The 17,467-nt window shown below is 37.3% G+C and overlaps 1 protein-coding gene across 2 annotated transcripts; it reads right to left on the reverse strand.

Annotated features, from left to right (window-relative positions):
• Positions 1-3,765: 3,765 nt before the first annotated feature.
• Positions 3,766-16,904, reverse strand: LOC140166527 (short transient receptor potential channel 2 homolog). 2 transcript variants are annotated; one of them, XM_072190010.1, is made up of 6 exons: positions 16,715-16,904; positions 15,267-15,428; positions 13,600-13,680; positions 13,259-13,386; positions 9,600-9,637; positions 3,766-4,518 (listed from the first exon to the last, which is right to left on the reverse strand). In XM_072190010.1, exons 1-6 carry the CDS (start codon positions 16,895-16,897, stop codon positions 4,484-4,486), a joined length of 627 nt encoding a protein of 208 aa, XP_072046111.1. In that variant the 5' UTR covers positions 16,898-16,904; the 3' UTR covers positions 3,766-4,483. The 2 variants fall into 2 exon arrangements, with proteins under 2 accessions (XP_072046111.1, XP_072046110.1); XM_072190009.1 differs by lacking the exon at positions 3,766-4,518 and having other exon boundaries at positions 9,331-9,637.
• Between the last annotated feature and the right edge of the window lie 563 nt (positions 16,905-17,467).

The raw sequence follows: 17,467 nt of genomic DNA on the forward strand, positions 1-17,467 counted from the left end.
AAGTGCAAGTTTTTACGCGCTTCGCGCGAATTTATTCCACTTTATTCCACTTTTGCACTATATTTCATCAAGTAGCTTTAAAATGGCAAACTTTTTCGCGCCGCTTCGCGCGCATTTGTACGGTAAACTTATTCTGTCGCCAAAAAGTGCTGGATTTACTATACTTCAAGAAATTTTTTCAACCCCATCCACCCAATGTCAAAAAGAAATCTACGCCACTGGTGACACGTGTGAGTGTGCTTGTCACGCGCACTGTGCGAATGCCTGATTTGAACAGTGTCACGTACCGTACACGTACCACTTTCGCGTTCATTTATGTAGTGCTAAGCGTGACACGTGTGTGTGTGCTTGTCACGCCCACTTTGCGAATGCCTGGTTTGAACGCTTAAAAGTGTCACGTACCGTAGTGTTAAGCGTGACACGTGTGGGGTGGTGTGTGTGTGCTTGTCACGCGCACTGTGTTTGAACACTTAAAAGTACATTGATTAGACACAAAATTATTCTCACAATAAACAAATAACATCACCATTTATATCAACATGCTCAACCAAAAACTTTCAAACAACAAGGTATTTGGGTAGTGCAGGCAACTTTTGAGACGTGGTGGGTGGGGCAAACAATAATTGCAAAAGTACTGCAACGCCTTAAAATGCCGACAACTTCAGCCTTCAAACGGTTACGATTTTTTAATTGCACGCATGCAAGTTTGGCTATGCCACTGTAATGAGGGATTCCATAATAAACCTTTAGGTCCGTATGCACAAAAGAGTTCGGGTCTAAGTGGAATTTAGTTCCGTCAGGAATGGTCCTTTACTCATTATTTCCTTGCTAGAGTAGCTAGAAAATTCTAAAGATTTAAATGCATCTTTATAGTTCATAAATAATACAAATTAAAGCAAATGTAAAGGAAAATGTCTTTTCTCCTGGTACCAGGTTCCACTTAGACTAGGTCTAACTTTAGACCCGGTCTAACTCTTTCGTGCATACGGACCCTAGGGTCTGCTCAAATTAATGCATACTTTCAAAAATCAAGATCAGTAACAACATTTGTGCAATATACAAGCTATAAATCTGAGTCATGTGCTTGAGATGACTGTCCATCATGACAATAATGTTCATAAAAATATAGTATCAAAATAGAGTTAATTATGAAATTATTAGACGAGTACGATACAATGTTGCTATGAACCCTGGTCAGTCATAACGGTATATCATATAGTTATCCACAGTTCATTTTCCGTATAAGTCTTGGCCCATCCGAATTAAGTCAAAAATCCCTAGAACTCTATGGTACTTCTACTCTAACATTATAAGCCAATAATTTGATTAGCTCGTAATCGGCGGGCATTGTAATATCGCGGATTAATATTAATATATTTTATTGGAGAATTGTCTTGTGACATCTCACCAAAAGTATTACAAATTATTAATGGAAGTCCTATACTTTGTTTATTTTCTTTAACGCACAAAAATTAGCCAAGACAGATCAACAAGATCACTCTTAACGTGGATCTACTTTTCGGCGTAGTGGTAAAAGCCTAATAATGCCCGCCGATTACGAGCTGATCAAAGTATACATCTTATGGAAGAGTTACGTTGAGTTTGTGACTTACGACAGGTTTAGAACTTACGACGCGTCGTAAATGTTAGTTAAATACACAACAGATATTAGTATATCATTCCCGCTCCACAAGACATAAAGTTGTTGAACAACACCGGGGAACAACATTAAACTAAACACAAATGATATGGGTCGTCTAGGTCGTAGACTACCCCGTAGTCCACTTGCCCATTGTGCATACTCTGGATATTGTATTTAAGCTACTCCCTCTGTTTGTTAGCTTCCCAAGTGGACTACTGACATTGCCTTGCGGTTAAGATTTTTAACACGGGACTCTATGGAGAGTTAGGCCAATTTCTGGCCTAACTAAAATTGTCCATGATGTAATGCATCTTTAAATGGATCTGCCTTGTGATTGGTCGCCCATACCTCGCTATGGTTTAAATCGTCTGGGCCCGCGCCATTACCATTAACTACACCGTAAACAACTGTCTGTGGTATCTGCGGCGCTTTTGTGTTGACGCGAAAGTTAATCTCTCATCAAACATCTAGCGCGTCCATGCTTAGTACTTGTGGTTAATGGACCGATAAACAAGTATGCTTGACAGTGTGTTTTTAGAGAGCATAGTCCAGGGGGTAAAGTTCTGCTCACAATTCAAAGTTCATAGTTGAAATTTCGGAGATTCCAAAATCAGAATTGTTCAGTATTAAAGTGAGCCGTTATAATTATGCAAGATAATGTTGCATTCAATTACTTTTATTGTCACTAATCGTCTGATATTTTTAACTCTTTATGACCATTTTACTATTGAATATTTTAGTTTTAATAAACATCAGTATAATGTTGAGTTCAACGAAATGGGTTCATCATGACTAATAATAACATATTTTTAATAAAATTCGACTATGGCATAGTCTATCTAGGTCGGTGACTCGATAGACAGCCTCATAATTATACAAGTGTCATCCAAATTGAGATTTTGGGGCGCTATGTGCACCAGCTTTTTGTTTGTGCTTTTCTTTCATTTGGTCTCCTCTTTTGTAAAATACTATATATACCGGTTCAAGACTCCATGATTGGACTCCCGTGTCATACGCATGCACACAAATTTCAGCCTTAGCCTAGCAAACTACTCTTTTACGACATTCTCCATTACAAAACATCCACACACAAAACAAATGTCTACAATCACTAAGTGGCTTTTGGCGAGTGGGTGTCACTCCCCCTTCCCACGGTTTCTCCAGTATATGGGTTATCGTGGTTATTCTCCTGTTTAGAATCAGGGCCAACTATTTCCAGAAAGATAACAAATCACAAATGTTGCTGAAATTTGGCACAATAAGTGAATTACGCTGACAAAATACAAACTTTACGTCGCGTGATTTCTCGCAGTAAAAATATGTTGAGCCCTGTTCATCACAAGCCAGAAGTGACTTGACAATTATTAGATTCAGAGTTAAACATGCTCAAAATTACTTGAAGCATAATATACAGTAGTGCCTAGTTTGGTTTGACCACCTCCAGCTCGGTAATGGCGTCAATGCTTTTTCGGGGTTGCGCCGCAAGCGTGCAGACAAACCGCACATCGTGCGTGTATTAACTCTGCAGAATCGATACTGCGACCAGCCAAATTCGCACCTTCAACGTGAGTACCAAACTTAGTGAACCAAAGCTTAGTCATAGGCATGCGGACAATCCTATAATCCATTTGACTTCCTCGAGGCAGTAGCATCCGCGTGGTGTGATACACGACCGATCAAAATCGGTGTATCTGTAGGCTCGGGCGCAGTCACTCTGTGCCACATCCCGCGCTAAATAACAGACGCACCGTCTTTGATCGCACGTGTATCGTTCGCGAACGCCACTCTCTCTAAGGAAGCCAAATGGACTATGCTATCGTCGTTAGTGACAAAGAAATTTATTTGTGAGATATTGAAATGATAGCATGTTAATATAGATAATTTATAGCACCCTCTGATATTACGAATCCGAAATGGACAAATTATCATTACGTCATGTTGATGTTCCTATATGCGGAACCTCGACGATATGATGAACAATTGGCTATTGCAGAAAATAGTTGCACACATGGTAACTCTACAATTAAAAAAACATCTGGATTTCCCTGCCTAAGTTTCGTTTCTGCAAGCAAAAATGCTTGCAAATGCAATACAAAATATGAAAACCACGGAATTCAATTCCTTCAAATGTATTGCGAATATTAACTATTTGTGCCTGGAGCATTTCACTTTCGGTGAATGCTTGGATTTCCAGCGATCATAATTGCGAGAAATCTGAAAATCCGAACTCTGTGCAGGGAGTATGCACATAATTTCTGGAATAGCAAATTACTAAATCGCATATATGTGTAATATAATAACCCTGAGTTTGGAATAATTGCAATACTTCATAAGCCTCAAGTTTGGATTCATAACACTTGGATGACATCATCATGATCATTAACATTCTATACTATGATTTCAATTCAACACATTTTGAATAAAACAAGCGTTTCCTGTGCAAATCAAGCCTGTATTTAGTTTGCATTAAAATAAAATGAACGAGAAAAAACAAGAGGAAGACAAATGATTAAATTTAAAGTGTGAAGCTTTATAACTTATTTTAAAATGGCACTATACTTTGATCAGCTCGTAATCGGCGGGCCTTATAACATCGCGGATTAATATCAAAATATTTTATTTTGAGAATTTTGACATCTCATCAGAAGCATCACGAATTATTAATTCAAGTCCTATACTTTGTCTACTTTCTTTAACACACAAAATAAAGACCAGACAGGTCAACTAATAGCACTCTTAACGTAGGGCTACTTTTCGGCGTAGTGGTAAAAGTCTAACATTTCCCGCCTATTACGAGCTGATCAAACTATAAACTAACAGGTGGATCGTGAGGATTTTCCTTCAAAACGGCTGAAATCCAACATTTTGACAGAGGTCTGGACAGTAAGGAATAATAACGAAACATATGTTTTGTTAGAAGTTTCACTGTAAGTGCTTTGCTTGACTGAATATATATAACATAACATTAGGGTGATTCACAAAAAATGAAATTGGTATTTTTCAACGGGACACCCCCTCATTTTGTTCATTTTGATAATAAAATCATACCTGCAAAATATGAAAAAAATTCAAAAAAGTTTAGGGGTGCTACCGGTCAATGAACTTTTGTACACAAAGTCAATGGGATTTATGAGCCATTTTCTTTACAACACAAAAAAGCCATGTTAATTTTCCCTGATTGTGCCAAAAATATTTGATCATAGTGTGAGTAATGTCCTTAAAATAAATGCTAAAGAAAATTGTAAATGTTAACCCGCATTCCAGAAAATTGCATTTTTGTGAAAACAGTTACATTTGGGGCAAGGCAGTTGCTGTAACAGCCAAAATATTATGGTACTTGGCTAATATAAAGTACCTTGCACAAGGTGGAGTTTTGAACTGGCCACTATCCAATGTTGTGACCCCAATTTATATACATTTCTTTTCAACCATGGTGAATCTAATCCTTCCTGTGGTCATTCAATTCAAACAATACAAATCTTCATCAGGTATGGCCATAATGACCACCCCTGATACAGATGTATGGATTTTGATAGTTACTATTACATAAGATTTCAAAAGCTGGTATCACCATTGGGGTAAACTAATATGTGAAGAATTTTAATCTTTTTTTTATCAACAGTTCAGTTCAATAAAGTATAAATTTGGGGTGCCTGGTGGGATTCCAGGGGATATCCCAGGGTATTCTTTTCTTGAGCTACACTCCCTCTGTCACTTTTGAAACATGTTTTATTATTACAGTCAACTATGAACTTTAATTTGGTAAAAACCCATGTTTTCACAAAGTTAGGTATATCATTGAACATTTACTTCAGTTTTGCAAGCCTGGTAGACTTTTTAGGCCCTGAAATAAGCGTTTGAAATTTTTGACAAAAAATCCCATTGACTTTGTGTACAAAAGTTCATTGACCGGTAGCACCCCTAAACTTTTTTGAATTTTTTCATATTTTGCAGGTATAATTTTATTACCAAAATGAACAAAATGAGGGGGTGTCCCGTTGAAAAATACCAATTTCATTTTTTGTGAATCACCCTAAATAACATGTATAAGCTTTATATTTTTAACCTGCTCGTCCACTTAAATTCAAAATGTTTTTGCCTTCATGCACTACTGAGAGCTGGTATTCTTTGATACGTTTCAGAATTTTTAAATAGTAAGAATGGCGTTGGGCGTGGCCTTGAAGAAACATAATCCGTTATCATCTTAATTTGAACAGTTCCAATACTACATACATGACATACAGGGTGTCCCAGAAAAAAATACCGAGTGAATAAAATTGAATGTAAGTCAAAAAATAAACATCCGAATCAAACGTTTTAAAATGTGGCGCATAGCCTATTTTATTGTGCATGACATACGAAAATTTGATTTGATTCGATTGACTGGTTCTGAAGATATGAACGATTGCATAATGCGTGCATCAATGCAGTTCATTCCAAGTTTGATCAGCAGGAGCTTTTTTCATACTCGCTCACTGCTTCCTAAAGTTTGCGTATCTCATTAAATTTAGTCCACATTATCTATTAAAATCCGACGGCGTTATGTTATTCATGCTTTCAATGAAGATGAGTAATAGTTTGTCTGAGAAAACTTTGATTTCTGGAATTGGAAGTACTCCAGCTTTAATTCTTTAGGTTGTGCAAATATATTATATTTTAACTTTACAAAGAACATTTGAGCCAAGAATGACAATGATCAAGTAAATACAGCTTTACGTGTGATTTTGATACCATGCAACATTAATATTGAAGTTTTAAAAGATTTAAACTTTGCATTACAATTTATTGGAAATATTCCGAAAACATTAATGTGCGTGAGAAATTTATAAGCCAGTTGGAGTTCTTTATGTAGTTATTCTTTATGCAACATTTATATCAACATTAACAAAAAAAGATATTTACAAATACCGAGCATCATCTATTATGCAAGCCTTTATTTTCAATATTGTGCATGTTTTCAAATTTGAACAAAACCTAATTAAATGTTTTTCAAGAAACATGTTGTTTAAAAAGAATGAAAAGGATTTCATAAAACAAAATATGAAGCCCATTGACAGTTTAACCACTAGTGTACATTGTGTTGAATGATCTTTCTTTCAAACTTGGAATGAAGTGAATTAACACTAGACTACCCCGTAGTCCACTTGCCCATTGTGCATACTCTGGATATTGTATTTAAGCTTAAAACTCTGATTTAATTAATGTGTGCACAATTGATAGATTTTCACATCTGATCAGTCACCCTACTCCCTCTGTTTGTTAGCTTCCCAAGTGGACTACTGACATTGCCTTGCGGTTAAGATTTTTAACACGGGACTCTATGGAGAGTTAGGCCAATTTCTGGCCTAACTAAAATTGGGCATGATGTAATGCATCTTTAAATGGCTCTGCCTTGTGATTGGTCGCCCATACCTCGCTATGGTTTAAATCGTCTGGGCCCGCGCCATTACCATTAACTACACCGTAAACAACTCTTGCGGCGCTTTTGTGTAGACGCGAAAGTAGATCTCTCATCAAACATCTAGCGCGTACTTGTGGTTAATGGACTGATAAACAAGTATGCTTGACAGTGTGTTTTTAGAGAGCAAAGTCCAGGGGGTAAAGTTCTGCTTACAATTCAAAGTTCATAGTCGAAATTTCGGGGTTCGCTATCAATAAACTGGTAGATTCCAAATTCAGAATTGTTCAGTATTAAAGTGAGCCGTTATAATTATGCAAGATAATGTTGCATTCAATTACTTTTAGTCACTAATCGTCTGATATTTTAACTCTTTATGACCATTTTACTATTGAATACTTTAATTTTAATAAACATCAGTATAATTTTGAGTTCAACGAAATGGGTTCATCATGACTAATAATAACATATTTTTAATAAAATTCGACTATGGCATAGTCTAAATTAACACATGCGTTATGTAATCGCTCATTTCTTCGCGATCAGTCAACCGATTGCAGCTAAATTAGCGTATAAGATGCAGAATACGATGGGCTACACGCTGATGTTTAGATTTTTGGATTATGATGTCTATTTCTCGACTTACGTCCAAATTTATTTGCCCGGTAATTTTTTATGGGACACCCTGTATATAGGTTTCACCTATCGTAGAATATTGATTTAGTGCCCATTCGTCATACATGTATGTATGGGAAGTTTGTGTATATTAAAGATTAAACTGTTATTATACAGATTTTGGCTTAATGGAAATTAAAGTAGGTAATGGGGCTAGGGAAATGAATGATAAGATGTGACACTAATTAATTAATCAGTTATTGTACTGGTTAATTATCATTGCGACAGGGTGTTCAAATCAAACAATATTTTTGAACGAAATCAATATTGCTTGTGTCATCATAAAAATAAATTGGAGCTTAATTAATTTACTCTTTTGAGGTACGGGTTCCAAGACGAGTTCTGACCATAACCATGTGAGAAATTGCCATAGCTGAACATGATCATGCCTCAGTAATCAAAGTAAATTTGTGTATGCACTCGTATTTTGCTTGAAAAGCAAAATTGTCTTTACAGGACCCGGGTACAGGACCTATCGGGAGGACCTACTGCATGGAAATAGCAATAACACACCTTCGATCAGGTTAGGCAACCGAGTTTATGAAAAAACCTATATCATACTCTCTTGAAATATACGTAATCGTAATGCTTGAAATGTACATTACCCCGCGAAATCAACATAATCAACAATAAACATCTGGATACTTCAATATGGTTATAGGGCTGGGGTTTAGGATTTACCGCCGAGAGGGCTAGGTACTATCATGAGGTAGAGTAACGTCCCTGATTGAGTTCATAATGATTTATACAGTCATGGACAAAGTTTGAAATATTTTTCACCTTCTCGCCATGAGAAAATTGTTTTACGCAACTGTCAAAAACACGTCAGTAAATTAAATCTGAAGAAGAGGTATTCACATGCCATGCATGCTATAGTTTGTGACGTTGACTTCTATGAGAAATTACACCGGACAAAAAACTGTCATTTTTATTCCTAGTATATTCTGTCATCGTAGTAACTATTTTGCCTGATATAGACGATTGTTTAGATATGTCACCAAACGGGACCTCGCTATCAAAAGCACACTAATATTGGACCACCCTGTTTTTAGGCCGTATACCGCGAAAAGATTGGGCGAAATTGTGCCCCGGGGGGGCACTCACATGTTAAGGTGGTACGGGTATGTGCGGCGGTCAAGGGTCCCTTTTTCAGGCTCTCCGGCAGTTCCTTAAGCCCCACATTTGGATTTGCTCCAGTTCTTTGAGCCTCAAAGTCTGACAATTGGAGCTCTTTAAGCTCAAATTTGGAAAAAATTGAGACATTTTTAGCTCAACAGCCTATAATTTGGCCCTAATTTCAGTTCTTCAAGCCCCTATTTTGCCCGAAAATCAGTTCTTAGTTCCCAAAATTCGGCGCTCCGCGCCGCACACCCCTACCAAAATTTAAGTTGAGTGCCCCCCCGGGAATTGTGCCCAACGTTTGTTTCACCTAACTTTTCATCAATCATGTGGTTGGGCTTTGATCGATGTCATAAATTCCACATTTGTTGAATATTATTTGAACAAGAAACTATCAACCAACTTTTTGTAGTGTATCGCCTTAAGACCCCTTTATTTTTCAATATAAATCGTCAAAAAGTATTCCTCGTGTGCAGTATACTCTAAAATTTCTGGCCACTTACATCACTGTCAAAATATCGGAATGTCTTCCCAAGAAAAAAGCAGCGTGTTTCGACAAGAAAGAGTGTTCCAAACTTTTTTCCATGACTGTATAAATATAATACATACGCATTATATACAAAAAAATATTGATATGTCACTGTTTTATATCAGGATATTTTTCAATGAGTAGAGTCAATTGACTCTGAATCTGGCTCAAATCACTCTTGAGTAACTCGCAAACCTGTAGAACGTTTTCATTCGTGTTGTTATCATCCTCCGTACCTTTGTTTCGTTTCCCTTTGCCTCTTGCGCCTTCCAAACTGAAATGAAAATACAGAATGAGTTGTTGTTTTGTAATGTCCATAAATATAAATAACTAGGATATTTTATTACGAATACGAAATGGGAATGTGTTCGATATTTCCAACAATAGAGGTTATCCATGTTCTATAAGCTGCATATCCTATCAACGACTGCTATACCTTGTTTAGGACATTCTAAAGAAGTACCTGCATGTGCAACTATGACTGTTTCAAAATAGCCCGCCAAAGTCATGCACGGTAACTCCGAGGTCGTGCATTGAATTAGTTTGAATGAGGAATACTACGGGAACCAGTGCCTTTTGTTAGAAGTCACACATGAGTGAAGTGGATAACCTCTATTACTGCTCGATGTTCTCGTTAGAATTTCAGTCATAACTTGGACTGTGTAAGGCAAGGTCGAATCGGTAGAACGACTCGTGGCTATCCAAGCTGGCTTGGGTCAGAAACCCAGCCATTACACACCATGACACAAGGGGCACGTTTGGAGAAGAGTATAGGTGTATAACAAAATAAGATGCGCGTTTTAGGGTTGGGATTTTGGATTAGTGCTAGAAATATGTTTAGAGTTGAAAAGCTTTGAAATTAGGGATACGATTCCAGAAGAGTGATTAGGTTAAGGTCCCAATAGCTATAAGATTATATCTTTACAAGCTGTTGGAATACGGCCATTGGTAGAGGGCTTCGTCATGATCCAATTTTGAAATCAGAAGAATGAAAAAAAAAAAAAGGGAGCAACCCAAAAGTTCGATGAAGCCCTATAAACGAAAGTCCTTTCGTTAGGGAGGGAGGGGGTCAAAAAGTCCGATTACGTTTGTAAAAAAGTAGTTAAAACATCGGTCAAAGTTGATCTTTTTTAGGATTTTTAAAATTTTACAATTATAATGTATATTAAAATATATAATTGTACAATTTTAGTATTTTCTGAAGTTCGATATTGACATTTTACAGTGGTTGCTGTAAATAAAATAAAATTATTGTTTCTTAAACGTGATTAATATCCAAGACGCTATGACACCCCGATTAGTAATTTTCCTACCGGGGGTGACACTCTTCGTTAGACCTGGGTCAATATTCATATTGTGGGTCCTTTTCATATCTTGAAATTCCAAGAAGATATGACCCCAGTGGGGTCAAATGAAAAAGATAAAAAGTACAGAATATAATAAAAAAATTATTTCCCCACCGGGGGTGCTATTCCTCATAAGACTCTGGTAAATATTCCTATTTCGGGTCTCTATCTCGAAATGCCACATGAGCTATCCGTGTTCTATAAGCTGCATATCCTATCAACGACTGCTATACCTTGTTTAGGACAAAAGAAGTACCTGCATGTGCAACCATGACTATTTCAAACTAACCCACTTAGGGTCAAAGGTCATTAAGGGGGTAAAATATTACAATTGCCTTATCTCGACATCTGTAAGGGGTGTGGGGCTCAAACTCAGTGACAACATATCTCATGACCAGGGGAACATTTTACAGGGGTCAGGTCAAAGGTCATACAGAGGACAAATTTTAGAAATGCATTTTCTGAACATCTGAAGGGGTAGGCCTACAGGGCTCAAACTCTGTGACAATAAACTTACTGACCAGGGGAACATTTTGGAACGCTATTCAGGGGTCAGGTCAAAGGTTATCTGGGTCAAATCATATAATTTAATTTTCTGGGCTCGGTGTGGTGACAACAAACTTCATGACCAGGGGAATATTTTTGGAACATTTTGCAGGGGTCAGATACCTCCAAAACACCAACATGCCCCAGCTAGGTTTGTGGTCTATGACCACCATTTGCCACTAGTGAAAATTTGATCGAAAAGCATAAAAACCTGTGTTTTTTACCCGTAACACGCGCAAAGTGGATTTTATTTTTGAATGGAGGGCCTGGATGCGCGACCCCTGTGTACGATCATGGAAATAGACTGTTATTTCCATGGTACGATGTGCCTTAATAAATAATCGGCGAAATTATATTAGTTTGAAAGCGAAAATATTTCACTAATAGACACAATTCTAATTTTAACACCAGAATATGTTTAAAAGATGTGGTTTTCAGTGGCGTACCGTGGACGCCCCAAGAAAATTTTGCCGCCCCTTCCTCAAAAGCCGTTTCAGGCGTTAGCGCCCTAAAAGCAGCACATTTTTTCAGGCGTTAGCGCCCTAAAAGCAGCACATTTTGATGTATTGTACCATTTGTTCACAAATTTTTATGCTTTATCAAAATTTTCCGCCCTTTTTGCCGCCCCCTGCTTTTACAGCAAGGCCCCAAACCCCCCCCCCCCAAAATACACGCATGGTTTTATCTGACATTACTGAAAAATGGAGTATCGAACGACTGCTTTCACCACGCCTATGCATAACAATAAAAAGTGCAGCTGCAAGTCAGTAGCGTTTTGAGTGAGTCCATGGTAATGCAAACTGGCCTTCAGATATTCTTTATTACCAACTTCTATTATTATGCGGCATTAAATGTCGGCTCAGCGATAAAAAAATTATAATGACAATTGCAATATATAATAACAATGCTAAATCTGTGTCAGAATGCTACATGAAAGACGGCGTTTAACCTTAATAATTAAGAAAGCGATCAGATTGATGATTTTATATCTGTCATTGTTAGGTGAGATAATCCCACAGATTCAAGCAATTCCTACATTCAATCAGAGAAGATGAAAAGAGAGGAGATTTAGATTAAGCTGATTATCCCAAATATTTGAAGTAAACATTACCGGGAAACATAAACATTCATGGCTGAAAAGTTTCATCCTTAAGGGAACAACCCAAAAGTTCGATGAAGCCCTATAATAAACGAAAGTCCTTTCGTTAGGGAGGCATAGGAGGAAGGGGTCAAAAGTCCGATTACGTTTGTAAAAAAGTAGTTAAAACATCGGTCAAAGTTGATCTTTTTAAGGATTTAATAAATGTAGTATTTTCTGAAGTACGATATTGACATTTTACAGTGGTTGCTTCGAAATAATTTCAAATCAATATAGAGTGCAGTACTCGCAACCTGCAATTTGTAAGTTCATTTTTAATCAGCTGTACCGCACCTTGATTCTTTTTTATTTGAAAATCCAGCAAGTCATAATTTTTTTTTTTTTTTTTTAGGTATGAAGAAAAATATTTTAAAATAAAATAGAATATTGGTTTCTTCCATAAACGTGATCAATATCATTGCATTGTTGCACTCCTCCACATCCCCATCCACCATAGCGACGGTCCTGTATCCTATGAATCCGGGTTGGAATTTTCGATATTTGAAAACTTACGTTAGAAGGGAGGGGGGAGGGGGTTAGCCTTCTAACGAAAGGACTTTCGTTTATAGGGCTTCATCGAACTTTTGGGGTGTTCCCTAAGACTGAAATGTTATCGATATCAGCCTGTAATGTCGGACAAATGAACATGTGCGTATTGGGTTGGTTCAGTGGTTGCTTGATTGGTTGCTTGATTGGCCACTTGGTCGTTTGTTGGGGTGGTTGTTTGTTTGGTTGTTTGTTTGTTTGGTTTACCTGCTTATTTGTGTGGTTGGATGAATCGGGTTGGCGGATCAGTGGGTATAGGTAGGTGGGTGGCTTGGGCTGCATAGTCAGTTTCAATTACTAAAGGTATTTTCTAACCTACCCTTCGCCAACCGTTTCGATAGTAATGTCCTCATCGTCAGCAGCAGCTGCAGCAGAGTGACCAGCAAACCCACTGCTATGCTTCATGATGTCACGAATATAACGACGCTTTAATGCGGCACTTAGGATCTGTTTAAAAGACAAAAATAGCCTTTTATTCTCCATATATATATATATATATATATAATATAAGAATAAACGTGATGAGAAATGCTTACAAGGGTGTTATTTTGAGATCATTAGAGTTGTAAGATTGTTGTAAGAGTTGTAAGACATAGCAAACAAGATATGGAACATAGAGTAGGGGTTATCTTCACAATAAAATAAAGACAAACATCTTACTTGGTAGTCCAATGAACTAGCAGCTTTCTTACTCTCCATTACCTCCATCTCCACTTCGTTCTTAGTTGTAGGAGTGTCAGCCTTCGGAAAATGAACATAAAGTGCACTGGTCATAACAAGTATGCGAAATGTTTTGGTCCACTTTGTCCATTGATTAATTTATTTAAGATTGAAATACTTTATGACGATAGCTGACAATAATCAGCATGGACTTCTTGAGTTCTAAGTTTTCTATAATTTGATAAGGAGATAAATACCCATATGAATTGTTTTCTTCCAAGTGCCTTAAAAATCGGTCTTACCTTCATGTAAGCATATCATGAACTTTTTATATCCCTAACCGTTACCCTTACTCTAAACATTAATCCTAACCTCAAACTCTAAACCTTAGACTTAGTGATAATGCTTGTATGAAGGTATTAAAAAATCGTTGGTTAGAATAGTTCGGCAATTTTTTTTCTAACATTTGGCACATCATTAGGTAACATTGTTATCAATAGTTGGGTAAATTGTATATATTGGGCAAAATATTTGAACCACCTGTTTGGTTAAAAGGTCACTAATTTATACCCAATTTGCCAATATGAAAGTACAACACAACCCCCTGCAACAGACAAGTTGTGCATTATGGTATATACATCCTGTCTGAAAAAAATGATGCTTACATCATCGTCAAGGACGTTATCTTAGCTCTCAAAGGCCGTTTGTTTTGTCCAATTTGCTTATTTTAATCTCGAGATATGTTTAGTTAACAACGAAAGGGTAAAATAACAATTGTGCCACTTTTACTAGGGAAGAGGGTTGATACATGTAAATCAATGATAGCTGGTGTTGATGCGTCTAATGCACTCCCCCTTCGGGGCGGGGCTCGTCCCTTAGATGCATCAACATCAGCGCGCGTTCATTATTTTGTCTAATTTCTCTCCGAAAAAAACAAGCAATACGCGTTCATTAACCTATAAGTGTGCAATATTTGTTTGCCTTTAAATAATTGACATGCACATGTATTTAATTTTACAGCAGAATATGAAATATTTCTTTATCTTTTAATCTGTTTTAAGTGGGAAAAGAGTATCATTATACCTGTATCGTGATAAAACAGTAAAAACAGTAAAAACAATTTTGTATTGTTGTGTAATTGATACATTCTTTTGATTTCAGGAAGGAACTTTTGATAAACTTGATGCTATCATTGATTTACATGTACAGCCCTCTTCCCTGGTAAAAGTGGCACAATTGTGATTTTACCCTTTCGTTGTTAAGTAAGCATATCTCGAGATTAAAACAAGCAAATTGATTAGATCAAACGGCATTTGAGAACTTAGACAACGCCCTTGTCGATGATGTAAGCATCAGGTCACAACCAGTGTTTACTCAGAGGCTGTGTGTCTCAAATTTGGCCCAGTGAAAATTATATTTGGCCCACAACAATTTGCAATGCTGTATTACAATTAGTCAATTTGAGGAATTACTGAGACAAAATTGAGTCAATTTTGGGGAGAAATACTTCATTTGGCACACTCAATTTCCAGAGAGAGTGAACACTGGTCACAACGGTATTTTCTAATTGCCAACGAGGGCGCTTTTCACTTGCATTTTTTTTAGACAGGCTGTAGAACAAAAATCTATGCAACGATAGAATTTGGATTCATCACGATGCAACTCACCCGACGTCGACAGCAGCTAAGTTTACCAATCCTTGCACTAAATACTGACAAAGACATCGTAGAGGGCAGTAGATTTAGCGGTGGAGGAACAACGGCAGAATCGATCACGTACTCACACATGATGATGCTACGAGCGAACTTCCACTCTGTATCTGCGTTTTCCTATAATGGTGAAAATTGAAATATAGTGACAAGTAATCTTTATACTAGGTTTAAATGATAAAGAAATGTCATCGGTTTAGTTCATTCTACCTGAGACTAGTTGGTTTACTAGTCTCAGGTTCTACAGCCAGCAAAACATTAACAATAAAGGTACCAGTTTTTGTCACCCTTGTATACCCTAAATAAAGATAATTATGTCATAATTACCCAGTAGCTGCATCTTTTAAGCTCGGATTTAAGACCTCATTCGTTGAAATCGGTTAAGAAATTAAGACACGGTGATACAATATCCAAATGAAGATTCAAATTCACAAGTTGCAGATTGCTCAATTGGATGCCCTATTGATTTGTAACGTCCGTGCTTAGAATTCGTATTATAATTCTTTTGCTGTGTGTATAATTATCATGTATCTTATATCTCATATTTAAATGGGCAGTTCTTTCAAAAGTCTGAAAAAAAGCGCAGTGATTTATAGTGCGCTACGCACAGGCACAACTTGACGTTGAGCCACAAGCCTCAACACACTTTACAGGTTATGGCTGATTACTATGAACCCACATCATTCCATAAACCAATTAACAACAACTCATGGACATTGCAGCTTCAAGAGCGTACACACTAGACATTCCACACTTTGAAGCGCCTCTTTAAAGCGCCTGCATACCGAGCAATATTTATAACAGATAACTATGATAACAATAAGATGCTGCTAGCCTAGTCTCGGTCCCAGCCGATTTGTGCTCCTTCATCACTAAACACAACCCGGCTGGGACCGAGACGAATGCCAGCCAATAAGCTATACACCCACGCTCCGTGTTCCCAAGCTCCTCACCTCACCCGTCACCAACCTGAGTAACGCACATCCCTACCAATCCCCAGCCATTATACACCATGATACACCAAACACAATTCGGTCGATTCACAATACTGTGCGCCTCCAACGGTTGCTGAGGAGAGGCCAAAATACACAGTGCATCATGGTTAACTGTCGATACCCAAAGCCCGCGTAATACGACTACAAAAGAAATATATTGTGCGTTTAATGTTAATATAATGATATTGCACGCGAACAAGACAGACATTTACAATACAAGTAGATCCATCTTCTATCTATCAATCACACGGAATCCTTCGTGAAGCTGTTTTCAACATTATTTTTATCACACTAGCTTGAAAGTCAATGGTGGCTAGGAAGTCGAACCTGGAGGTCAAAAATGTTAGAGCAACCCTCTTGCGGCGCATCGTACTGTGAATCGCGAAAATTCGATTCTATATAATGTCATACCTGTATCACGGTAAAAGCACCCCCTAACATGCCAATCAACATATTCATCAAGAATACCATTGTTAGAAGAAGATAGAGAGCGAAAATACATTGTCCCACTGCTTCTGTCATGTGAAGGTTGGGTGGAAGATTCAAGGAGTCATAATCAGTCAAACCAAACAAAGTCCAGAAAAGACCACGCATGGATTCCAATAGGCTGAAATGACAATAAAATAGAGTAAAATTATAATTGTTCCAGAATTCTTGACACTATGACCAAAGCTATGACATATGGTCTCATTTGCAACCTGTTCAATGCACGATTCATTGCGACCTCTATTTAATAATCATAATAGCTAAAATTTTGACCTCATGTTCTGGTTCTGGAGTACACATTAATGGTTATTCAATTTGAGTGTATAAAACATATTGGGGCTGAAAATATTTCCTGGTAGATATGAGACCCTATGATTGTGATAATGTTTTGCTGTCGGTTACCATCACCAGATTCACAGTCTAATAGAATGCGTCAAACAGGACTCGTATTCCAACGCTCAATTTACTGAGTGTATTTAACGATGACATACACCCCTTGAAACATCTTCTTTATTTCAAATCATATCTTCTTAAACCATCTTTTGCACATCATTTTGGCCCAACTTGTTCAACCATGACATCAAACATATCACTGTTAAAGCCGTAATGTACGAATTATTTTCAAATCATGTTTGTAATGTTTACACATGTTCTAGCTTACACCTACATAGAATCGGC

Source organism: Amphiura filiformis, chromosome 12 (assembly GCF_039555335.1).
Source record: "Amphiura filiformis chromosome 12, Afil_fr2py, whole genome shotgun sequence".
Lineage (NCBI taxonomy): Eukaryota > Metazoa > Echinodermata > Ophiuroidea > Amphilepidida > Amphiuridae > Amphiura > Amphiura filiformis.

Bases quoted from the DNA above. Each gene is read 5' to 3' on its own strand.
- LOC140166527 (XM_072190009.1), bottom strand. From the start codon at position 16,897: ATGCGTGGTCTTTTCTGGACTTTGTTTGGTTTGACTGATTATGACTCC. The intron at 13,387-13,599 runs GTAAGATGTTTG...TCTTTTAAACAG, and splicing joins CTAGTTCATTGGACTACCAA to ATCCTAAGTGCCGCATTAAA. The intron at 9,638-13,258 runs GTAGGTTAGAAA...TTTTCATTTCAG, and splicing joins ATCGAAACGGTTGGCGAAGG to TTTGGAAGGCGCAAGAGGCA.